This window comes from Eleutherodactylus coqui, chromosome 7 (genome assembly GCF_035609145.1).
Source record: "Eleutherodactylus coqui strain aEleCoq1 chromosome 7, aEleCoq1.hap1, whole genome shotgun sequence".
NCBI lineage: Eukaryota > Metazoa > Chordata > Amphibia > Anura > Eleutherodactylidae > Eleutherodactylus > Eleutherodactylus coqui.
In genome coordinates, this window is record NC_089843.1 from 78,326,250 (window position 1) to 78,352,677 (window position 26,428).

At 46.2% G+C, this 26,428-nt stretch overlaps 1 protein-coding gene across 3 annotated transcripts in view; it reads left to right on the plus strand.

Annotated features, from left to right (window-relative positions):
* Positions 1-26,428, plus strand: part of LCORL (ligand dependent nuclear receptor corepressor like) — a 78,305-nt gene that overhangs the window by 16,700 nt on the left and 35,177 nt on the right. For all 3 annotated transcript variants that reach the window (XM_066573238.1, XM_066573237.1, XM_066573239.1), the window contains exons 2-4: positions 23,795-23,860; positions 25,920-25,996; positions 26,098-26,227. In XM_066573238.1, the coding sequence (XP_066429335.1) occupies positions 23,795-23,860; positions 25,920-25,996; positions 26,098-26,227 (273 nt within the window). The remainder of the gene's footprint in view (positions 1-23,794; positions 23,861-25,919; positions 25,997-26,097; positions 26,228-26,428) is intronic.

Genomic DNA, 26,428 nt, shown 5'->3' on the forward strand with positions numbered 1-26,428 from the left:
TACCTGCTCCGTTGCTGGCGTCCTCGTCTCCATGGTGCCGACTAATTTTCGGCCTCCGATGGCCAAATTAGCTGCGCTTGCGCAGTCCGGCTCTTCTGCTGTCTTCAATGGGGCCGCTCGTGCAGAATGCCGACTCCGTGTAGCTCCGCCCCGTCACGTGTCGATTCCAGCCAATCAGGAGGCTGGAATCGGCAATGGACCGCACAGAAGAGCTGCGGTCCACGGAGGGAGCAGACCCCGGCGGCCATCTTCAGCAGGTGAGTATGAAGACGCCGGACCGCCGGGATTCAGGTAAGCACTCTCCGGTTTGTTTTTTTAACCCCTGCATCGGGGTTGTCTCGCGCCGAACGGGGGGGGGGGGGTGTTAAAAAAAAAACCAGTTTCGGCGCGGGACAACCCCTTTAATGGCCTGACGTGGACACCAGGTCTTTGTGCCTGTTGTAAGCCATGTTCTTCCATACAGTCTCATCTGTGATGTCAGGCAGCCCTGGAATAGCCTCTAGTAGGTTTTTCGTTCACAAGCTCATCCAAGCAGTCTTTGGCTTCCAGCTGGTGTTTCTTCCCTAACTTGTGAATGTCCTGATAGTCCCAGGAGGTCCTAGTTGTAGTGGTGGAGCTGTCCCACTTGTCCCAACCCAGGCTTCTCCAGAGGCAGGAAAAAAAAGTGAGATACGGACCGTCGCTCCGAGCTGCGCTCTGCTCTTATGTGTGCTGGTGGTGAATTCTGGGACGTCTGATGGTAGATGTAGGGTGAAACTAGGGATTTCAAAATGCCCAGTCCTTTTGTCACACTTTTTTGAAAAGTCTTGGTTCTCCTTGCAGAGATGCGGCTGGTGTGGGGCGTCTTACCGGCAATGCTGGGGATGTAGGACCACTAGTTCTCTTCCAGAAGAGTACAACCTGGACGTAGTTATGTCTGACCCATTAGATGGCATTGAAGCATCGGTCACAGCGCTGTTTAGTTTCTGCTCTTCCTATAGAGCTGGGTCTGAGTGAGATGTCTTGTGAAGTGGCAGGAGAGGCCCTTTAAACTGCGTTAGTTGTTTCTTCTAAATCATTAAACCTGAATATTCTGTTTACTTGTGACATCTAGGTTTTTAATTTAAAAGGGGTTTTCCCAGTAATAGCATTTATTCACCGGATGGGGGATAAAGGTCTGATCGGTGGTAGTCCGATCGCTAGAACCCCCTGCGATTGTGAGCAGTGTGCCCCAAATGCACCATGTGAGTGGCGCGGTGGCAACCTGCAGGAGATCTACTGTGTTCATTTCTATGGTTTGAGAAAGATTGTTGAGCTTATCGATCTCCCTCTGTCCCCTAGAAGTAAATGAGGTGCTGGTCACACATGCACACAATTGCTCCAATCTCGTGGGGGATTTGGGGTGCGTAGATCTTGAATTACTGGGGGTTCCAGCTGTTGCACCTCTACCAATCAGACCTTTTATTCCCTATCCTGTGAATTTGAGATAATGTTAGTGGGCCGCTCCTTTAAAATTAGTGTAGCAAAAAATTAACTGTAAACTTTTCAATTCTGTATCTAGTTGTAACAAGCATCAACACAGCCTTGAGCGGCTTTCAGACAGACGAAATATATATATTGAATATATTTTGCGCTGCAGTTCCTCACAGTCTGAGTTGTAGCACCAATGAACCCTGTGGTGCATGAGGTGTGAGGACCTGTACGTTGGGCATCTGAAATCGGCATGCCGCAACGATGCCTAAAGTGTGGTGCACCGAGGCTTTATGTCCCTTTTATACTAAGCGCAGCCTCCGTCCGTTACTGTACAGTTTTATCTAAAGCACATGTGTCAAACAGGAGGCCCGCGGGCCGAATCCGTCCTGCTGTCTCATTTTATGTGGCCCGCGGCGTGCTGACGGCCACTCGCCACTGTACTGATTACCAGATGGGGTAATCGTGCTGTACGCAAATACACTTGTGTGAACGAGCCCTTACTATACTGTGTTACAATTGGCCCTTTAAAGGTCACCAGAAGCCTAATGTGGCCCTCGATGAAAGTGAGTTTGACACCCCTGATCTAGAGAATGCCTCCTACATACAGAGTCTGAAGGGCTGCTGCACTACTTCAAGGTTTGACTCGGAGTTCTTGAGTCAGAGGCCGGCCGCACTGGCTCTGCCTGCCCTCATCAAGGGTGACTGCTTCTCTCCCTGCTAGTGTATAGGGAGAAGGCTGTCATTGTTGACTACGTGGGCGGATTGAGCCTGCTGCAACCCACCTGTTGGATGCGTTGCCCCATTCCTGCTGAACTTCCAGTCAAACTTCTAAGCAGTTTTTCAGCATAAAACGTATGTCCATTCAGGCCTTTATCTGTCCCAGGCCCACGCTGCCCGAACCTGGGGATGGGTTCCCTTTTAAATGGGATCATGTATACCTCCTGTATTAAAGTGTCCTGCTGTATATGGACAGGGATCTCCCCTACAATGCTGGTTTCTGTGCTTCTACAGGTAATAAGGCCATTCTTGGTCTCAAGCGTTTGGTATCCCACAATGTATAATGTTCTTGTTTTAACTTCCGCACCGTTGTGTGTTCTACTATCTCTCTGGGAGGATGGGTACAGAACGTCTTCCTTTCAGTTGGTTTGTGGTTGCTGATCTCAGCTCCTATATTTATAGCACAGTTTTGTTAGTCATTTGGATACCAAATCTGTGGGGACTGCATTATGCTGGTGGCCTCTGTCGAGATTACAGTGCTCACCGGATTCCCAATTCATTGACCTGGTCTTAAAAGTGGAGGTGCCATCAGCATAACTCAAGTCTGTATACCCAATTGGAGCATATGGATGTCATATGGGGACCCCGAGTTAAGGGCCCCCTCTACAAGCAAGAGGAGAGAGCTGCTGGCAAGTAGCATCTCCTGATCTGAATGGCTGCCTTGAAATACTACATGTCCCCTGAAACGGCTACTGCAGGGGACGTCCTCCGGCCAACTCAGGCATTTGATTGGCGGTCTTGGGAGCTGGGCCTGCAGCAATCAACGGATCACCATGGCAGCTCTAAAATTAAAGGGGTTGTCTGTGGTGAATCGACCCCCTTTACTGGGAACGTGTCACAATTTTTATGTTTATTAAACACCTATACTGTTTAAAAGAGGAAATGGACATTTACATTGGTGACCATCCACAGCCGAGTGTAACCCACCCATAGCTGTAAAATCAAAGGTTTTAGTTTTTCCCACACAGCCTGCAAATTATGCGGTGGGTGTGCCGGACCTTCCGTGATGGGCCTCTGCAGTCCACCTCGGAAAGCCTGTGTGCCTCCTGTTACCTGCGTGAGATGTAGACCACGCCGTAGAAGACTTGAGAATATCTTGCATCTCTAGCACAGAGCGGGAGGCATGCAGGCCTCCTGAGACGGTCCGTCATGCCCACCCTCAGGGCGGCTTCACACTAGCGTATGCCTAAAAATGCTTGTCTCAGCGCAACGTATTTCCGCATGATCAATGTTGGGGAACGCAGGCCCAGTTCACACATATGCGACGCCCTCTTTCCATGGATTAAAGGGCTATTTAGCCTAATGAGGTCCGGATGTGCTCTTTTCTCCACGGTTTTGCACAGTGTTTCACACATTCCCAGGTGTATTTGCGCACCTCCTATAGACTTCTACGGGGGCCTTTGCTTTTCCTGCTTGCTTCCTAAGGCTTAGGATGTTTTTTCTACAGACATAGCAGAGCTGACTTGCCATTAAAATTAAAGTGCCATGGTCTTAAGACAGTGGCACTTCGTACACCTTTTACAGGTGCCCTTATTTGAGGTGAAGAGGGTCCAGGCATAATGGGCAAAGTTGGGAAACAATGTAACAACTAAGTTTTTTTTTTTTTTTGTGAAAACTCGCAGTTTGACGCAAGTAGCCATGGATTTAGAGTAGGATCAGAGTCGATGCAAAGACCCAAGGATGCAAACGGGAGATGCTCTGACGCCAAGGCAGCTTTCCTACAAGTCAGTATCCGATGATATAACATGACTGGGGATATAGGCAGAGTCTTCTGCAAAGGAAAGGATAACCATGTACTGACAATTGGCAAAAACCCTGAAACTGACTACAGTAGCTTGCGGGTCTGGGTGAGAGGACTAGAATGTGGGTCGGGAGGGGGACAGTTTCTCATCTCCTCACACCACCTAGGTGGTCTCCACAAGGATAAACTGTACCCAGTCTGACCTTCAGCATAGACCTCTCACCCAGCCAGAGACCTACTACACACAAAGGGGCAGAAACCCTGAAACAGTCTGTACATGGCTATCCTTACCTTCTGGAGAAGACTCGGCCTTTGGCTTATATTACCAGTCATTCTTACAAGACTTGTATAATAGGTCAGACATTGACTTGTAGGAAGGCAACTTGCCCATAGGTGGCGCTGTTGAGGCATTGTACCATTTCCCAGTGGAGCATTTCATGGCCTTCTAAGCCTGACTTCATATCTGTGTTGGAACCTCTGGACAAAGGGCTACATGCAATACTTTTTCTTCTGACCCAAACCGGGCAGTCAGTGGAGTCTGTCCAGTGCTGTTTGGTTCCATCCAGAGATGGAAGCGTTCCGCCACGGGTTTCCCCTTTCCTGCTCCCTGAATGGAGCAGGAAAGCCGAATCTACGGCGCAGGTGTGATAGCAGCCCAAGGCCGGTGACCATGCGTACCTGATTTTCTTGTACTGCATATGACCGCAGCGGCTCATCAGCGGTCACGCGCTGTACTTTTTTTTTTTTTTTTTTTTTTAAATGTTTGTTTTTTGCGCCATCCTTTAGCGATGGCTCAGGTACCCACGGCCCCTATGCATTGTTAATTGTGCATGGGCTGTGGGTTGGAAGGCCTCATTTGACATACATGGAGGCCATCTGTGCGGAATCTGTGGCAAAATAGAGCATGCTGCAATTTTTTCTCCACTTTGTGTAATACGCCAATGGAATCTGCGAGTGAGCGAAAAAGCAATTTTACATGCTCTTCAATTGCATATTCCGCAAAGAGAGTAAAAATCGCAGCATGCTGCATCTTGCCGTGTTGGAGTGCTGCTTATGTTTGTAATGGTGTCATTGTTTTGCTCAATTTGAAAAACATTAAAATTAATGATTATTAAAAGTGACACATTCCCTGTATCCCTGTGAGCTTTTCTCCCTAAACCAGGAGCATAAAGTGTCATTTGTCTGATGTGACTGGAATACCATAGTAACTGTTGTACTTGTGTTCTACTCGCTCAGGCATAACCCGGAGGGGTTCGTTTGGATATCACTGTTATACAAGTCATTCAGCAGTAACAGACTAATTCTGTATAGCATTTTTTTTTTTCATTCCCAGTATGCAGTTAATTTAGTTTTAGCTAATTATTGCACACGCTGAAGAACTTCCTAATCTGCTCTCACACCTGTTAGGGCTCAGTTTTGCGTTTCCGTCTCCCTGCTGCATAAAGTTTTTAGGTTCTTTTTTTTTTTTTTGACAGAAAAGTGGCACAGCCTGCAGCATTATTTTTCTTTCCATAAAGAGGAAAGCTGATGGAATGGAAGCAAACAAAAGCTTTTCTGTTTTGTTTTTTTTTGTTTTTTTTAAAAAAACTCCATTGAAATCAATGGGGAAAAACGGTTCCGTTTGTTTGTTTTTTGATTTCGATTTCTCTCCTCCAAAAATGGAGCAGAGAGATGGAAACCTTGAACTGTCCCTAACGCCGGTGTGAAAGCACCCTTAGGCCGCCTACAGACGGCCGGGTCGGATCCTGCTGTGAGAGCTCCCGCGGCCCCAGATCTTTCATGTGCCGGCTGCTGGGCAGCCGGCGCATGCGCAGACTGGAGCCGGCAGGCGGGGAGTGACATTTCTGTGCGGAGCTCGCAGAGCTACAGGATGGCCTGCAAAGAAACGAGCCCTCACGTGTTGATGGGGAAAAAATTAACGTTATGGTGGCAGAAAATGTTTAGGTTTTTTTTTTTTTTTTTCTAAAGATGCTTTCATTTTTAAAATAGTACAGAAAAAAAATCTAGTAAGTCCAGCGTTGGGTTAAAAACTTTCAGCCTTTATTAAACAATCCAGACAGACCTAAGGCCTCATGTCCACGGGGAAAATCAGGCCCGCTACGGATTCTACATGTAGAATCTGCAGCGGGTCCCTCCTGCCCCGCGGACATGAGCGCTGAAAATAGGAATTTAAAAGAATTTACCCATCCGGAGCGGTTCGGGAAAGTCTTCTCTTCCTCACGGCCGGATCTTCTTTTTTGGCCGGCGGATGAACTCGTCACGGCTGCGGCACGTCGCCGACGTGCCGCGCGCATGCGCCGGGCACAGCCGCCGAGCCGAAGCAAGAAAGGTCCGGCCGTGAGGAAGAGAAGACTTTCCCGAACCGCTCCGGATGGGTAAATTCTTTTAAATTCCTATTTTAGGTCTCCCGCGGATCCGGACGGCTTCCATAGGCTTCAATAGAAGCCCGCGGGAGACCCGCACGAAAATGGAGCATGGTCCAGATTTATTCATGCTCCCTTTTTTTTTTTAAATCCCTTTTATTGACCATCCGTGGGTATTTATCTACCCGCGGGTGGTCAATGCATCCCTATGGGGTGCGGATCCGTGCGCGGGAGAAGAGTTAAAATCCGCTGCGGATTTTAATTCTTCTTTTGCCCGTGGACATGAGGCCTAAAGAAACGGAGAGCACGTGCTTCAGAATAGTTCTGTCATTTGTCAGTGTGTACACCAAGACCTGCCAAAAGATGGCAGAATTGCTGGGTTTTGTTTTGACATTTCACTCCACTTTTGAAATTTTTAAGAGGTGTTTTTTTTTTTTTGTACACGTTACATAATACCATTAAAGAATACAACTTATCCCGCAAAAAACAAGTCTTCATATGGCAGTAGATAAAAAAGTTAGGATTGTTTGAAAGTTGGGAGAAAAAAATTGAAAATGAAAGTGGGGGAAAAAAGACCTGCCCTTTAACCCCTTCAGTGGCGGGTTTCTTACCACCCTGTCGTACCCACCAGGGCAGGTTTTTTAAATGGGCCAATCATTTAATTTCAACTAATTTTCCAGTCACGTTCCAAGAGCCATAACATTTTCATTTTTCCATTGACACAGTCATGAGGGCTTGTTTTTTGCGGGACTTTATGATGGCATCATTTTTGGTATATATAATGTATTGCATAACTTTTGTAAAAACATTTGTAGGGAGATTGGGGGGGGGGGATACTGCCATTTGTTTTTTGGATTTCATTTTTACGGCATTCAACATGCAGAATAAATAATGTGATAACATTATTCTCTGAGTCGGCACGATTCCGGGGATATTATTTATCTAATTTTTAGGAACATGTAAAATCCTGATCGCTTTTTATTCAATTTTTTTTTTCTAGTGGCAAGATTAATAAAATCTGCAATTCTGGCATGTTTTTTTTTATTTTTCACTGCATTCTCTGAGCCGTATAAATAATTTATTAGTCATTCTACAGGCCAGTACGATTATGCCAATACCAAATTGTAATAGTTTTTTCTTTTTTGCGACTTTAGTTTTTGTTGTTGTTTTTTTTAAAGTAATAAAAGTTTATCACCCTCACTTTGCCATATCTATAATAATAAAAAAAAATCTAAATCCTAAAAGAAAAATACATATTTGGTATTGCCGCATCCATAAAAGACAGCATGTAAAGGGTTAACACAGCAGAGATCTGAGGTTTTCTTCATTCTCTGCTGTGTAAGAGGTGGTGCCTGGCTATCCTCTGACAGCCAAGCACCAGCTCTTCCTGCCATAGAGAGCATCCGATGGCTTCTAAAAAGCCAATGGTCTCCATGGCAACCTGTAAACAAAGCAGTGCAGGTGTTTGAAAATAGAAGCGGGAGATTGCCGACAGATCGCCAATATCTCCCTGCTTCTTTTTTCAAAGTCCTGCACTGCTCTGTGTGGGTCTGTGCATGCAGAGCACAATGCCACAGCTTATGGTAATGTGCTCTGCAGCTCCCAGAGTGAAACATAGCCCGGAAATCTTCTGGGCTATTTGGCTATGGGCAGTGGAGCTCGTCCTGGAAAATTTTCGGGCGTGCCACTCAAGGGGTTAAGGGGACTATAGAAGTATTTCCTTCTGCACTTTTATGACATACCCACAGGGATATGCTGCAAAGTCTGATAGGTGTGTGAAACCAGTGCCTATTTTAAGTTCTGGCCCCTGTCCTGGCTGCATGTTGTGGTTGGACACAGTTGGGCGGCCGTCTTCTGCGATTTATATTAGGTCGTCTTACAAACAGTGCAGATTGCTTTGCTACAGTTTCCATTCCTCCGATTCACTTCTATGAGAGTTATTCATATAGCAGAGCCTCTCGGCTGTTCCTATTCTCCCTGCTTACCTCTTACAGGGAGGTATTCCAGTGGTGGCCATGTTTTACTGTGATGGGAATACCCTTTACATGACCATATAAATAAGATACAGGTCTTTCCAATGTCCTTTGTTTCAATTCATTTTCAAGGGAAAGCTGTACATAGCTGGTCCTGCTACCAGCCAAGAAGCTCCAGCATGGGCAATGCCCTGAGCTTAATAATTAAGGCTCATTCACACACTTTGCATCCGTATTATGTCTGCATTTTTTATGGATCTTGGCATACAATTTTTTTTCAAATTCATTAAAAAAATTGTATGTCCTATTTTGGTCTGTATTACAGTTCAAAATCATCCCTTTATGGGAGCGTTAATAAATATTTTTAATTTTTTTTTTCTATTGGTTCTCCTTGCTATTTTTTTTTTTTTTTGGGTGATTGAAACATGCAGTGAATACTAAGCGCAAAAACCTGACATATGCACAAACTGTACGACTTTCAAGCGTATGCCTGTGTGAATGGACCCTTACTGATAGTTTGTGAGCTAAGCAGCCTGGACTGCAACAGAGCATTGACCAGAGCAGCGCTCCTACAACTGGTAACCAGGCTTCACTGGTGATATTTACTTCCATCTCCCTAGACTCGCCTCTTCGATGTGGGAGGAATTTCTGGGGTTGAGGAGGAATAACCTCCAATGATTTGGGGGGCAGTATTACAGCGGTTTACGCCGCTCAGCAGTGTAGTGTCTGCATAGCTTGAAATATGCACATTGTGGATATTTAGAGTTGCTCTCTATTCTTTGCAGTGAACCATGTGAATGCTTGCACAAACACTAAAAATTGAGAGAATCAAACAATTGCTTAAAGGCAATGAATAAAATGTCTGTTACCAGCTACACAGGTTGGGGGGGGGGGGGGGTGTTAATTGCTGTTCTTCCAATCCACCGGTGTCAGATCCTACTTTTACTCATCCTAGAAAGGGTACACCGTCTATCCTTTAAATTACCTAATCCCCACAGTACATTGGTGGGGTTTTTACCATTGTAGCATACCTGCACACTCATTGGCTAGAGCTGCTCATGTGATCAGCACTGGCCGATCGGAGAGCAGTTCAGTGTGCATTAGGTAGTCACCAAATTGCTGCAGCTGTCTTGGATGGCCTGAAACTGGAAGATCAGAGGGGCGTCAGAAGAGGTGCAGGGAATATGCTTTCTCTGTCTTGTGACAGAATTTTGAAACCAGAGAATTGCTTTAATATAGAAGTTTGCACTGACAGGGTGAGATCTGCCCTTAAAATAGGGTACATGCGAAACAATGTTTTCTCTGTCCACTTTTTGGACCAAAAAAATCACCTGAAATACGGTTTCTAGGGCTTACCAAAAAGGTAAGCCCTAGAAAGACTGCGCAAAGCTCCTTTCACATCTGTGCTGGAAGCCCATTCAGAGCCTCTGCGCGATCCTGCACAATATCCGCTTATACACCCCGGGAAAATTCCCAGTGGCATGCCAAAGGCCACATAGACCCCCAGTATAGTCAATGGGGAACGTCTAGCACCGATCAGTTTCGGCTTGTACGGGTTCCAGTAATTGTGGTGTTTGGCTCCTAAACCCTTGATGACATCTGACATGTGCAGACATTGTATGGAGCAGGAACTGAGCCCAATTTCTACACGGCGTGTGTCTGCTTTTGTTCAACAGTGTCGACACTTGGCCTCAGTAACTGCTATTGCAAATAACTCCGAACACAGCTGTTAACCATCTATATGCCAATTCTGACAGCAACATTGAAATGAGGAGGTTGTGGGGTGACATTTGATAGTCATGTCAACCTGGGCCTTTTCTGCCTATTAACCTGTAGTACATCTAGACAGAATGCCTGCAGAAATACACTATACTGCAATACTTAAAGGGGTTGTCTCGCGAAAGCAAGTGGGGTTAAGCACTTCTGTATGGCCATATTAATGCACTTTGTAATATACATCGTGCATTAAATATGAGCCATACAGAAGTTATTCACTTACCTGCTCCGTTGCTGGCGTCCCCGTCGCCATGGTGCCGTCTAACTTCAGCGTCTAATCGCCCGATTAGACGCGCTTGCGCAGAAGGGTCTTCTGCCTTCGTCTCGTTCTGGCTCCGCCCCCTTCTACGCGTCATCGCGTAGCTCCACCCCGTCAGTGTGCCGATTCCAGCCTCCTGATTAGCTGGAATCGGCACACATGATGGGGCGGAGCTACGCGATGACGCATAGAAGGGGGCGGAGCCAGAACGCCGCTCGTGCCAGACCGAGACGAAGGCAGAAGACCCTTCTGCGCAAGCGCGTCTAATCGGGCGATTAGACGCTGAAGTTAGACGGAGACGGGGACGCCAGCGCAGGGAAGGTAAGTGAATAACTTCTGTATGGCTCATATTTAATGCATGATGTATATTACAAAGTGCATTAATATGGCCATACAGAAGTGTATAACCCCACTTGCTTTCGCGAGACCACCCCTTAAGTATTGTTGTATACTATGTAAGCAATCAAACAATTACAAGTTCCAGTCCCCTCGGAGAACTAAAGAAAAAAATAAAAATTTAAATAGTTTTTACAGATTTACAATTAAAAAAAAAAACAAAAAAAAAAACATCTGGTATTGCCATGTCTGTAAATGCCTGCATTTACCTTGCACATGAACACTGACTGGAAAAAAAAACTGCCAGAATTTAGTTTTTTGTGTTTTTTTTTTTTTTATTTTTATTTTTTTCCATAACTCAATCTCCAAGAAAAAAATAAGGAAAATCAAAATGTTGCATGTTCCACCACAGCGCTATCAATAGACTACAGGTTGTCATACACCCCCCCCCCCCCCCCCAAAAAAAAAGCCCTCATACAGCTGCATTAACTGATTAAGAAAAAAACAAACTATATAAACTTGGTATTGTGATCCTACTGACCCACTTTTGCTGCAGTGTGTAGTCGCAATTGTTTTTCTTCACTCTACTCCAGAATTTTTTTTTTACATTTTTTTTTTTAGCATACTATGCAGTACACTAAATGGTACGATTAAAAAATAGTGCTCGTCCCCTAAAAAAACAAGCCCTCAACAGAAAAAAGTTTGTTCTTTTTAAGTGGCTAGGGGAAAACAAAAATGGGGAAAATGTTTCAGGAGTGAATGGGTTAATGTTAAGTTATTTCCACTAGGATTTCAAATAACAAACAAAAAAAAAATAAACTCATGCAGGCAGAAAAACTAGTTTTCTTGCAGGTGGGGCCTTTCTGGAGGAGTTGGCCACCGATCATAGGAAACAATAAATCTGTAAGGCTCTTGGCAGCTCGGTGACGTTTGTGTGTTAATGAGCGCCGATGCATCCACTGGAAATCGGCAACATTTTCATGCATCTGTTATTTCCTTGTATTCTCAGTTCATGAATTGACACAAGGTAATTTTATCCCGTATGTATGGAGGTATTAAGAAATCCATGGAAACGGTATTTATGTCATATACATTATTCATCAGTTCCTATGGAAACGCAAGTGATAAGTGGTCAGTTGCTTACAGGTTTAATGGAACAGTACATAAATCTGTATCGGAGGGAGACCGGATCCGGCCCCTCATTGTTGCAGGCATATGTCGTCCTAATAGTCAATCTATTGGATGGCCTTCGTTTAGGCTTCATCCTCCTCCGCCTCATGTAAGGATCAAAATAAAGTGCAGAATGCTTGTGTGAGCTCCTCGATGGGGGAGGATTTTGGTAAACGTATATGAATTTTTTTTATTTTTTTTATTTTTTTATTCCATGTATTCCGTTGATATTTTTGCAATTGACTTTGTAATTTAGTGTTTTAGAAAAAGTGAATTATCCCATTATATTAAAATGAGTGAAATACTTGTACTACAGATGCTCCCCTACTTGCGAACAGGTTCCGTTCCAGGAACCTGTTCGCAAGTCCGAACAAATGTTTGTATGGAGCGGGATCGCGGGTGGAACGTCGGGTGCAGGCTGTTCTTACAGCGGACACCCGGCGGGTGCAGTTCCGACGAACCGAGACGCTCGTCAGAACTGTTAACACTTTAAATACCTGTCAGAGTGGTATTTAAAGTGTTAACAGTTCTGACGAGCGGCGTGGCTCATCAGAAACAGCCGGCACCTGACGTTCAGGGGGCCCGTACCGTCTCCCGCGATAAGATCGCGGGACACAGTGAGGTGGCTAGGCAGCCGGGGGCCTTCTGAAAGGTCCCAGGGCTGCCTATGCAGAGTCCCCACCAAGCGCAAGGCTTGATGGGCACTCTGCATAGGCAGCCCTGGGCCCTTTCAGAAGGCTCCTGGCTGCCTAGTTAGCGCACTGTGTCCCGCGATCTGACCGGACAGGCTTGATAGAAGCCTGTCCAGTCCCTGCCATAGTATTACATCATACTGTGCAGGACAGATTGTTCGCATCTTGCGAAGTTCATAAATCGAACATCTGCAAGTCGGGGACTAACTGTACATTGATTTTACTTGCATTTATACTTCCTACAGAATCAGAAACCACTAAAGTCTAGTACATCCACCAGTAGCAGCGCCTCATTCTGCAGTGCTCAAGGCTTTGCAGTTTGTTAAAGGGAATGTATCCCTTTTTAATTTATTTTTTTGATTTGCATAATCGTTTTCTAATGAATCCAAATCCGTTACAGAAGGTTGGTACGGCAATAGAAGTCTGTCCAGAGGATCTTTTGGCCTTCTAAGTCTAAAAAAATTTAGGAGCCAAGTTGCGTTTTTTTTTGGTCTCCAAAATAAAATCGGCATTATTAAATGTGAAAATCTAACTGTATGGACCACCCACAGGCGTTTACACTAGAATGTATATTGACTGCCTATAGTGTTTCCATTAGACGTGGATTGGCTGGTGGCAGCATTTACAGCGGCAGTCTTTGTGGACTGGTTGGCCAAAGTGTTTGTGGAAAGCATTGGTCCACATTTACTAATGCTATCTAATATTTAGACTGTGTAAACATGGAGCTGGCAAGCTGAAGATGCGCCAAATTTCTGACACTGGTGCACGTTGTGTGATAGATTTGGTGTATCTTGCCAGAGACCAGTCCATTTCCTGTTACTTGTGCCAACTCACGGTTGGCTTATTGTAGACTAGTCACTTGTAGCGTCAGAAAAATCTGCACCATTTGGTGTGGATTTTGATGCATGTTTTGGTGCTGATCCGCAGCAGATTCCATCCACTCAATTGAAGGGGTGAGATTCACAACAGATCTGCATCGAAATGTGCCGATTTGCTGTGTTAAGTATGCAGTAAATCCGCTATATGTGAAAGCACCCTTGTTTTATAGCAAAAAAAAAGCGCACACTAGTAATACGGCACACTTTACAAGTCGCTGAAACTGTGCCCCTTCTAGAGTGTGTAGGGTAGCGAGGCGCTAACAGGGAGGTGCAGCTTGTGCTGCTACTGTGGTGCGATATAAATGTAGGCCCCTGACTATAGCCTTGGGCTGCTTTCACACTACGTAGCTTTAGTCTGTATGTTTGTGGGCTGTAAAATTGATCTAATGAAAAGCCGTGTGCTGTTTTTCATGGCCGTGTTTTAAGAGCGTAGCACTTTTTGCCTCTTTTTTTCCCTGTATTGGCATTCATTGGTATTTTGTATTGGGCAAATACAGATTTTGTATTTACGCAGTGGACATTAAAACCAATGAATGCAAATGTGGAGGCAAATAGAGATGACATATTGATGACGTACAGTTGTATTGTCCTGGTTTCATACACAGATTTCCCCCAGTCGTCTCCACGACAGCACCAATGAGATTGCCTCCTCCTGGTAGGACAGGAACATACTGAGAGGTTAAAAGCTCCCCCCCTTCCCCACTTTCCTCAGTGTCTTCCTGTCCTGCCAGGAGGCAGGATCTATGAGAGGAGCTGGTGGAGAAGCCAGCGAAAGCATACAGGCGGATCGGAAGGCAGTGGCTCACCCTGTCATCCCTTTGCAGCCAGACGACTCCCGGGACGCCACATCAGGGTGGTAACCCCCGGGCCAGGTTCCTCCCGCGGCGGCCCATGGGGGGTTCAAAGCGGGAGCCTCAGTCCCCCTCGTCCTCCGGCAGAAATTACAGCGCGGCGCTCCAGGAAGCCCTTTGACGGCAGGGGGCGGGGCGCCGCATCTCACGTCCAGCGCGATGACGTCATCGCGTCTGCATTAGGAGCGGAGGGGGCGGGGCTTAGCGCAGGAGCGCGAAAATTCAAATAGGAACCTGAGAGAAGCCAGAACACCAGCATCACAGGTCGCAGGGTGTCTGCAGCACTGGTATAAAGATGAGTGCTCCAGCCCCAGAGACAGCTGAAACCTCAGCCTCAGCGGCCGTAAGTAGCCAGTGCGGCAAAAATACAATGCAAATATCCAGTATGTTGTGTATGGAAAAATTGCATGTTTACCCGCAAAAATGCTTTGTTTGTCAGGGGGATAAAAAAGACATCCCCCCCAGAACAAAACTGCGAAAGTGCGTGGAATGCGGGACGAGACTGCCAGCCACGTATCAGAGGCCTCTATGCAAGGCATGCGTGGCTAGGCTAGTCAGAGAGGAATCGGGGGGATTCCTGGATGACGTTAGACAGCTGGTGAAGGAGGAGGTGCGATCAGCTCTAACGTCACTGCCGGCACCGCCAGCAAAACGCCAAAGAAAGGCGTATGTTCCCGAGGAGCCTTCTGATTCCGAGAATTCCATCGGATCAGAGCAAGAGGAACAGGCGGCCGAGGAGTCCTCAGAGGAGGAGGACTACAGGAAATATTTGTTCCATCAAGATGAATTGACGGAACTAATTAAATCAGTTAGGGCTACGTTAAAAATAGAACAGCCCAGAGAGCCGCGGACCCGACAGGATGAGATATTCAGTGGACTTGGGGAGAGGCGCAAACATACCTTCCCGGTCCACAAAAACATCTCTAAAATAATTCAGAGAGAGTGGAGTAAACCAGACGCAGGTTCCTACTCCGCTCGAGGCGTAAAAAGGAGATACCCCCTGGAGGAGGAAGCTTGCGCAAGCTGGGACGAAATACCTAAGGTAGACGTCCCGGTGGCCAAGGTAGCCAAGAGGACGACTCTGCCCTTTGAGGATGCCGCACAGCTAAAAGACCCCATGGATCGCAAGGCAGAGGGACTCCTAAAGAAATCATGGGAGGCAGCGGCAAACATCCTTAGGCCAGGGATCGCAGCCACTTGCGTGGCGCGGACCCTGGGGGTATGGTTAGAGCAGCTGGAACTACATCTGACCAACAAAACGCCGAGGGATCAGATCCTTAACTCCCTTCCCATCCTGCGCATGGCCACTAACTTCCTAGCGGACGCCGCGGCCGAGACCGTCAAACTCTCAGCAAAAGCCACAGCCCGCGCTAACTCAGCCAGAAGGGTGTTATGGCTGAGGTCATGGTCAGGCGACCTGGCCTCGAAAAACAAATTGTGTGCCCTCCCATTCTACGGCCAATTTCTATTCGGACCGGACCTAGATAAAATTCTAGAGAAGGCGGCCGACAGGAAAAAAGGGTTCCCTGAGGAAAAACCACAGAGAGTGAAGACCTTTCCCCGGGCCCCAATGCAGCAGCCCGAGGCCTACCGAGGCAAGGGCAAGACAGGCCGCTGGAGTTACCCCAAGGGGGGCAGAGGAAGGAATATCCTCTTCAACCCCCATCAGGGGGAGCCGAAGCAAAGACCCTGACGCCATCCCCGTAGGGGCAAGGCTGGGGAGCTTTGTGGATCAATGGGCCGCAATCTGCGGAGGCCCATGGATCCCAAAGATCCTACAGCACGGATACCAGATAGAGCTGGTATCCATCCCCAGAAGGAAATTTATTACCACGCGAGCCCCAAAAAAACAGCTACATTTACTAGGGCAAAGCGTGCGCGACTTGCAGCGGTTAAACGCAATATCTCCCGTACCGCGAAACGAGGAAACCCAGGGCTATTACTCCAGGCTCTTTTTAGTAAAAAAACCCGGCGGGAAACACCGGACGATAATAAACCTGAAAGACCTGAACACCTGCGTCCGATACAGGAGATTCAAAATGGAAACCATCTCCTCGACAATAAAGTTGATCCCCAGAGGAGCCTACATGGCGTCCATCGATCTGAAGGACGCGTATTTTCACATCCCGATCCACAAAGATTCACAGAAATACCTGCGGTTCGCAGTGGACATGGGCGGAAGAACAGAGCACCACCAGTTCAGATGCCTGCCCTTCGGGATATCCTCAGCTCCCAGAATCTTTACCAAGATTATGGCGGAGGTAGCCGCCCACCTGAGAGAAAAATCGATCCTAGTAGTACCGTACCTGGACGATATTCTATTAATAGCAGAGTCCAAAAAACTCCTAACCAAACATCTGGAGACAGTGCTACAACTTCTCCAATCATTGGGATGGATTATAAACTGGGAAAAATCCAGCCTAGATCCCGGCAAGCAGAAGACGTTTCTGGGAATAACTCTCGACTCAGAATCGCAATGCTCCTACCTACCCGAGGAGAGAATACAAAAAATCCGCAGAATAGTCAAAACCTTCCTACGAAGACGATTCTGCACAATTCGGGAGGCAATGTCTCTCCTGGGGAGCTTGACATCATGCATCCCAGGAGTAGCATGGGCCCAGGCCCACACCAGAGCCCTACAGGCCGTAGTCCTATCCTCGTAGGACAAAAGGCAGTCCTCGCTAAGGGCAAGGATGTACATCCCAAACAGGGCAAAAACATCCCTGCGTTGGTGGACATCCCCAGAGAACCTGCGGAGAGGGGTTCACTGGCTACAAAACCCAGCCATCCACATCACAACAGACGCAAGCGCCTGTGGATGGGGAGCGCATGTGGGGAACCAATTCTTTCAGGGTCCCTGGCCTCAGAGGATAAAAGAACAATCCTCAAATTTCAGAGAACTACAGGCAGTTTGGCAGGTTCTACAGCAGTTGGGCAACTCGCTACAGAACCATCACATAAAAATACTGTCAGACAATGTCACCGCGGTCGCTCACATACGACACCAAGGGGGCACAAGATCTCCCCCACTGCAAAGCATCGCACAGAAAATCTTTCACTGGGCGGAGGGCCGGATCCTCTCGATCACGGCAACCCACTTAAAGGGGACACTAAATGGAAAAGCAGACTTCCTCAGCAGGAAGCAGATAGACCCAGGAGAGTGGTCCCTCTCCCCAGAGGCATTCAGAATCTTAACCAACCGGTGGGGGACCCCACAGTTGGACCTCTTCGCAACCAGGGAGAACACGAAAGTAGGCAACTTTTTCTCCCTCCGGCCAGGAGATCGTCCGATAGCGGTAGACGCCCTGGGCCAGGACTGGGGACAAGGACTGGCCTACGCCTTTCCTCCCATACCACTAATCCCCAGGGTTTTACAACACTTCAGAACCCAGGGATGCACGCTAATCCTAGTGACCCCCTTCTGGCCAAAAAGAAGCTGGTTCGGTCTTCTGACAACACTGAGCGTCCAGGACCCAGTCACCTTGCCTACCTGGACGGATCTTCTATCGCAGGGGCCACTGAACCACCCCGGCCTAGACAAACTCCATTTAACGGCATGGCTCTTGAGGAATCCTCGCTAGGAAAGAAAGGATTCTCAGAGAAAGTAGTAAAAACCCTAATGTCCAGTAGGAAAAAGACGACCCACCTGATCTACCAGAAGGTCTGGAGAAAGTTTTCCTCATGGAGACAGGGAAGGGATCGCGGGGATTCTATCCCCGACACTCCGCTAATCTTAGAATTCCTGCAGGAGGGCTTAGAGATGGGCCTCTCCCCGAGCACCCTAAAAGTCCAAGTTTCAGCCCTTAGCGCTATCTGCGACACAAAATTCGCAGACGATAGATGGGTCCACAGGTTCCTAACAGCAGCAGCTAGATTACGCCCTAGGCCCATAAACCTGTTCCCAGACTGGAACCTTAATTGGGTTCTAGGGGCCATGACAGCGGTACCATTCGAACCGATCAAAGCGCTACCTATAAGAATGCTGACAATCAAGACCATCTTCCTAGTAGCCATTACATCCGCAAGACGGGTTAGCGAACTACAGGCCTTGTCCATCCGCCACCCGTTTATGAAAATTACAGACACCAAACTAATATTTAAAACAGACCCGGCCTTTATGCCGAAAGTAGTGTCAGATTTTCATAGATCCCAGGATATAATAATCCCCTCATTCTTCAGCCACCCAAAAAACGAGGAGGAAAGAACCCTAAGCTGCCTGGACGTTAGGAGAGCAGTCCTAACCTACATAGATACAACGAGCCACTGGAGGCGGGACGACAACCTGTTCGTCCAGTTCAGTGGCCCAAATAAGGGTAGCAAAGCAGCGAAAAGTTCCATAGCCAGGTGGATCCGCCTGGCCATCATAGAATCCTATAAAGCCCTCGGGAAGGAGATCCCGTTAGCGCTTAAAGCCCATTCCACAAGGGCAGTAGCGTCCTCATGGGCCGAACACAGTTCAGCCTCGGTCGAGCAAATTTGCAAGGCCGCAGTCTGGAAAAAACCCCACACGTTTACTAAACACTATAGGGTAAAAGTGCAGCAGGACGAGGACATGGCCTTCGGCCGCAAAGTCCTCTCGGCAGCGATCCCACCCTAATAAACTTTAGTTGGTACGTCTCATTGGTGCTGTCGTGGAGACGACTGGGGGAAAAAGTGGATTATACCCACCTGATAATCAGGTTTCCAGTAGTCTCCACGACAGCACCCGTACCTTTCCCGCCCTAGAAAAATAAAATAATAAATTTAAAAATTAAAAAACCCCGGTTAGGGGAAAAAATTTAAGTTTAGCTCCTGCCCCGGCAATTCGTTAGAATCCACTGAGGAAAGTGGGGAAGGGGGGGAGCTTTTAACCTCTCAGTATGTTCCTGTCCTACCAGGAGGAGGCAATCTCATTGGTGCTGTCGTGGAGACTACTGGAAACCTGATTATCAGGTGGGTATAATCCACTTTTTTGTGCGCCAAAACCAAAAATGGATCCAGCAGGAAAGAAGTTTTAAGACTTTTAGCTGTATGTCTTGTAGCCTCTTGAATCCACTTCTGGCATTGCCTTAAAAAAAAATAGATTTTCCCCCCTTCCCCTTCCCCCTCACAAAAAAAGCATTGGGTGAAACCACCCTACAGGTGCTACAAAACTTTTTAAAAATAAAGCTGTGTATGTAGACTTTTCAGTAATTTGCAATCAACTTGACTTTCAACGGATTTTATTGAGAGAAAAAGATAATCGAATTATTACATGTTGATCATTTACGACATTCCCCCCGCGGAGTGTGCAATAAGGAAATGTCACAATAAAAGCAAAACAATTAACTTCCACGCAGGGCTCTGTTTACAGGAAATCTAACAGGTATATGTTGCTCTTTCTCTCCTTTTGACGGGAATGTGGGTCCAAGATTAGAACTAGTAAAGCTATGAAAGCCGGTAGGGGGAAGTAGGGTCCAGACTTTCGTTTCCTACATATGTTCCGTCCTACACCTTCCTTCTGCTGGTTTTCTATCACATACGGAGTACTCCAGGGGAACACACCACGGTTGCCAAGTTTTTAGGAATAACTCCATGTTGTCTCTCATGGCCTACAGTTTTTCTTATAGCATCATTCTTGAAACCCTAGCTACAATTGGGTTAATTAGAGTGGGTGAGAGCCATTGACAGGCAATGTATATTCTGGCAGCCATACAGATGAACTGCAAGAGTTTATGCATTTGATTATTGAACCCCATGGGTTTGTCGGCCAGTAGACAAGGGGATGGAGAGAGGAGGGATGATTTGCCCAGGGCTCTGGATGGAGGCAGGTGACCAACCTCATACAGAGACCCCACCAGATATTAGAGGGCATCCCCAGGGAGTCACAGCCTCTGAACCAATTTGGTGGAGTACTTGGGGATTATCGAGGGAACCAAATATGCCCTATAAAGTATTTTTAATGTTTCGGCAAGAGTTACCTAATGGCTGCCTTTTGATATAAAGGTGCAGCAGTGTTGCTATCGAGGTAAGGTGAGGGAGGTATTTAGATCTGCTTCCAGCGTAGGTGTTGGATGGCTGAAGTCTTTACATGTTTTCCAAAAAAATGGCTTCAAAGTGAATTGGGGCTATAAGAGATGTTTCTATTTCTACCCATAGAGGAGCTCTTAGGCCAGCGGACATGCGGGGAATATGTGACAGTTGGGCTGCCAGGAAGTATTTTTGCAGATTGGGGACTGATAGGCCTCCGACCCTTTTATGGAAATGCATAATTTTTTGTTTGTTTGATGGAGGGTCTCTTGTACTTCCATATAAATTGGAAGATTGCCTGTTGCATTTCCTTTAGATTGGCGGTGGGAACATTGATGGGGGGACATCTGAAAAGGTAGAGGAGACGGGGTGGTACTGCCATTTTGATGGAATTTATACGTCCCACCCTGATGTGGGTAGGTTGGTCCCGGTTTTTCATGTCCGCTTTAAATGTGTGAAATAAGGCAGAGTAGTTCCATTTGTGTAGTGACTCTAAGGAGCAGCAGAGTTTGATACCTAAATAAGTAATGTAATGTGGGGGTGCCTGAACATGGAAGTTAAGCTTTGAGTTTTTGTGTGAGGGTATGTTATAAAAAAGGGCTACTGGTTTTTCAATATTAACTACTAGGCCCGGCGCATCTAGTGAAGCCATTGGGCTTGGGAGTGATGTAAGGGGCTTAGGAAGGGTGAGGAGGATGTCATCTGCAAATAAACTGATTTTGTAATTTTGTTTCCCTAATTCAATGCCTGTAGTGTTTGGGTTGCTTCCAATAATACAGGACAGGGGTTCCATTGCCAAGCCAAAGGGGTGGGGGCAGGGGGCATCCTTGTTGTGTACCTCTTCGTATGGGAATTGTCTGAGGTTTAGAACAGGGAAGTTTTAGCTGTGCAGAAGGGGTAGAATATAGAGTGTGTAAGGCTGTGACATGAGCTCCATGGATACCAGCTCTCTGTAGAACCGCAAAGAGAGTCCCAGGAGAGACTGTCAAAAGCTTTTTCGATCTCCAAGGCTAGGACTACTAGCAGGCTTTTTTTGCAGATGTGAGGCGTGGATGAGATTGAGGATTTTTCTTACATTGTCTGGGGCTTGTCGGGTGGTCAGTATACTTGTGAGGATTTTATAACCCAGATTTGGCAATGAGATTGGCTGATAATTTTTAGGGGAAATATGGTCTTTATTCAGTTTAGGAATGACTTATGTGGGCGCTTAAAAATTCCTCAGGTGTGTCTCTTCTAGATAGTAAGCCATTGTAAAAGAGTGCTAATGGACGGGATAGAAGTGTGGTAAATGTTTTTTTTTGTTTTTGTATTGGAGGGCTGTCTATCCATCTGGCCCAGGTGTCTTGCCTAATTTGAGATTTTTAAGTCTCCTCCACTTCCTCTGAAGTGATTTGTATGGTTACAGCTGCCTGTCCACGGGCGATTGTTCATTGCGTTACCTGCGGCAATAATTCGGCCGCGGGTAACGCAGTGAACACTTTCCTTAGCGTTACTATGGAAAGTGCAGCCATGGCGTCAACAAGCGGAGAATCCTAGCATGCTGCGATTCTCTGCGGTGAGCCTGTCAGATAAGCTCACCGCAGAGAACTGACAGCGGGACCCCCCACCCCGTGGTGGAATATCGCTGATATTCCGCATCAGCCATGGACAGGGAGCCTTAGTTGTTAATTTTGTTGTGTGGTGATTTTCGGGGGAGGAATAGTTTTCAGAATATCTGACGTAGTAGATGAAATTTTTTTTGAGGTTTGTATGTATATAAGGTGCTGTACAAACTATAAAATGTTTGGGTGATTTTTATCTGGGTTCGATGTGGAAGAGACATTTTTGGATCTGATGCAATAAACTGTCTTGCTGCTAAAAGTTTGTCTGATTTATTGGCTAATATGAAATAGATAGCTTTGGTCTAGTGGAGGGCCAAAGAAGTGTATAGGAGGTTAGGTTTTTTGTGTCCTTTTTGTCTTTATTAGTGATTATACTAGGTCTTTGCTAGTTGGCCAGTTCTAACAGAGCGAGATGTCTCTCCAGTGTGAGTTGGGTCTGAGGTTTTTCTCTTTTTATGGGAGGCTATTTGGGAGATCTGCCCCCTCATGTAAGCCTTATGGGCCAACCAAATCTAAACAGGTTGTGAGTCGCCATTATGGTTTGTTGCAAAATATGTTGTAAGTTCTGTTAACTTTGCAAGAGATATGGGGTCCTTTAGCAGGGGTTCGTTGAGCCTTCATCTCCTGGGGAAAAATGGGGTACTTTGGTTCACAAAGTGGGACATGACCATGTCATGATCTGACCACACACAAGGGATGTGCGCCACTTGTGCTAGTGCTGGCAGAAGGTAAGTGGAGGCAAGTGTCCAGTCGATACGTGAATAATTTATGTGGGGCTGAAAAAAGGTATAACCTCTTTTTAGACCGTGTGCCTCTCTCCACACATCAGCCAGAGCCAAGTCTGACGGTGGAGGCCAGCGTTGACCTCTGCAATGCACCCAATTTGTCCAGATTGGACGAGGAGGGATCCAAAGCAGGGAAGAGTACTGTGTTAAAATCGCCCATCTAATAGATAGACATTATGCAGCATTTTAAGCTGGTTAGCGAAAAGGGAGATTAATTTTATGGGGATCATCGATAAGGGCGTAGGAGTTGACCAAAACTACTTCGTGGCCCAACAGGGTACCCTGTAAAATGATGAATCTGCCGTGTGGGTTTTATTTACAGAAAAAGGAAGTGTTATGTAGGATGATGTACACCCTAGTGCTTTTTAGCAGCTGGAGGTATTTGGGGGCTGAAGAGGCAGAAGTGGGTCTCCTGAAGACAAATGATGTCTGGCTTGTATTTAAGATACTGAAGGAAAGCCTTTTTTGTTTTGAGTGGGGCATTAAACCCTTTAACATTATGGGAAAGTATTAAGACCATTATGCGGATAAGGTGGGGCCGAGTAAACCTAGTTTTCATGTGGGAGAGACGAAGATCACTAACTACCTGTGGGAAAACAACGTCAAATATGAATAAATCAACATTATGAAATGCAGGAGCAATCTTAATAAACAATATTGGGTCTATGGTCCCAAGATAGACCAGGCTAAGTGCACCTTCAAATAAATATGTGAGACGCATCTCGAGTCTGGAGGGAAGAGTGCATCACGCCTCTCTGCCCTGTCCTAGCAAATTCTTAAGCTATATAAGGTTTAAACTAAATGGTCATCTGACCCGCAAGAGCTGGTCAGTGAACCATGTAACTGTCAGAGATTTAATAAACCTGGAATTAGAAAACTTAACCCCATAAGTATTCAATCAGTGTCTGTTCATACATGTCTAGTTTCAGAGGTTCTGGTTGCGTTGTAGTGGAGCTGGCTCATTTCGATGTGGTCTTCCGACTGTTGTCCAGGTTTGGGTTGGCCATTGAGGTCTAGGAGGCAGACTACTCCCTTTTCGGAGGGGGGAAGGGAGCAATGTCGCACATCTGTAGCTGAAAATATTTATCGCATCGTTCCTCTGACATTTGTCAACTTTTTGGCTTAAAGATTTTTTTTGTTTTGTATTTGCAGGTTTCGAGAGCATTCTAGAAGGGCTGTATGGACCAGGATTACGTAAAGACCTCAGTTTATTTGATGGTAAGTAATTGCCATTATTCAACATTTTCACAAATGTAGGTAGGTTTGTGTTATTTTTTTTTTTTAATTTTTTTAACGGTGAACCAATTTTTGCACTATTTTACAAAAGTGGCCCCAGCTAGTCTAGCACTGAGGACCAGGCTTTGTTTGACATTAACCCTTTGCAATCCAATTTTGGATTCAGGGTTTCCTAGGGGGCTTTCTCTTTCTGCCATAATACAATGGCGCCATCTGCTGGCTAGAGCCAGTACTGTGGTATGGGACATGCTGGAGAGGCCCCCGACAACAGAGCGGCCAGTAATCTACAGTAAGAATACCCTGTTAGACGTCTTCCGACATCGGAGCCTTCAATCAGAATGTCTTTAGACCTCAGACAGTGGATTGGAAAGGGTTAAGTTCCCTCGACATTTCATTCTAACGTAGATTCACACTGAAACTGATCTATGAAGTCTTACTTGATTTTATGCTACACTCCGAGGTCACGTGTCTAATTTCCATACAGGGAAGCTCCAACCCTGAAGGGGCCGGTGCCTCTAATAAAGTGGTAAGTCAGTGTAGATGTTACAGACAATGCATGAATTAAGTCACTATATAGAATGCCCGGGTAATCTATAGAAAGCCAAAAGTGGGACATTGTAGTATGAAATGATGAATATTTCACTCTTCTCCTAGGGATTCTATGCAATGCCAAAAGGCAAACTAGCAAAATATGAAATGCTCCCGCCAATAGTGGACTGGGGCCTCCCACTCCAACAGGCACCCCATTTTTTTTTCTCTCCCCTACACCAAAAGATGATTCCACTGTTCAAATCAACAGCCCCCATCGTCATTCAGTGTCCCACAATCAAACCCTCATCCTCCTCCTGCAGTCAGTCACCACTGACAGAGCCTGGCCAAGTCCCCGCTGTCTTGCTCCTCCACTACACTCATGTTGACATAGTCCCGACTCCGGAGACAACCGTGCCTGCATACAAAGCTGGACTGATCTTTCTCCATCCGTCAGCGTGACACTACTCCCGCATGGTGTTGGGACGCAGGTCCTCTTCGGCACTCCTCACTCAGTGCCCTATGCACTGCCAACACAGGGACCTGTGTCTCCGGCGGTGCCTGCTCATTAGGACAGGAGTCGGGACCCATCCAACTCCTCACCTCGCCTGGGAGGTGACTTGGGAAAAAGCAAGACCGGGAGGGCTCGCTCACCGCTGCAGGGCCCAAGTGGACTCTTGAGATGCAGGCATTGCATGCCGCTAGGTCAGTACTGTGTTTTTTGGGATTTTTTTTTTCCAGTAAGAAAGTCCTGTATTTTAGTTTTCTACTTGTTGCATTTTCGTGTCTATTTAGTTTGAAGAAGAAAAAAAAAAGAGCCTTTTTAATGGCTCTCTTTTCATGCTTTGCCTAAACAGTACCTGTTGTGTAAAATACTGGGGTATTCTATACATGCCTACTGGAAGTATAGATTGTTTTTTAAATAAAACCCCCATTTCGCACTTTGCCTAAAAAACCTCACTTTCATTTGATTGCCTGGGCATGCTATACAATGCCTGCTTTTCACACATTGTCTGTAACCTATATATTGGGTTGTCCAGCTCTAAAAGCCTGGGACCCCGGACAATCAGCTGTTTACATTGTGCAGTGGTCTGGCGTGGTAGTGCAGGCACAGCTACACAACTCTATACGAGAGAGAGCTCTTCTACACTTAGTGACACTGTCATGACCTACGGTAGTAGATGCATGTCCTGACTAATACTCCGAGTGGTAGGAGGAGATGCAGCAATCGGGCAGGGCGGGGTGGTTCCTGAGGCTACACTCTCCTTTCGTTACAATTGTATGAATTTGTATTATATGTGACTCATCCATGTAACACCTTCAAGTGTACCAGAACTAATTGCCATACGGGATGTGAACTGTGCCATTGTTACATGGAAACACTAGCTACTGCAATGATTACTGGTGCTGAATAAGTATGTAAGGTCCAGGAAGTTTGATGCTAGAAGCGTATAAGTTGATCTGCCAAGACCTGTTAACATTACAAGGTGGTGTTCTGCACTTCTCCCCTTAGACTGTGAACCAGAAGAACTGGTTGATTGGGGTGTGGATGATAAATGCTCATTATGTAACCTCCGCAAGGATACAAATGTAAGTATTTGTGTTCATCTTATTCCCTCCATGGTCCCTTTTTTTTCTTTAAAGCTAGAGCTTACAGAATTAGATAAAGCTGTACTATATTTCCTTGCTAGGATTACACACCATCAGGTGATTCTGCACAGTCCACACCTACAGGGGAACTGATATCTCAGGGCCAGTTCAACACAGAGAAAACTGAATGCCAAGCTGAAAACTATTTAAATGCACTCTTTCAAAAGAAAGGTATGTATTTTCGAAATAGCCTGTGGCATTCATCCTAAACCTTTTTTAAGAGAGGAATTGCTCTTTAAAGGGATTGTATATTCACTTGAATGGAACTTAGCAGTAATACAAGAGTCAGTCCATGGAAGAGGGTGGCACGGTTTCCAGGAAAAGGGGGAAAAAAAACAAAAAACTTTTTTTCTCGACCCATATCGTCTGCCA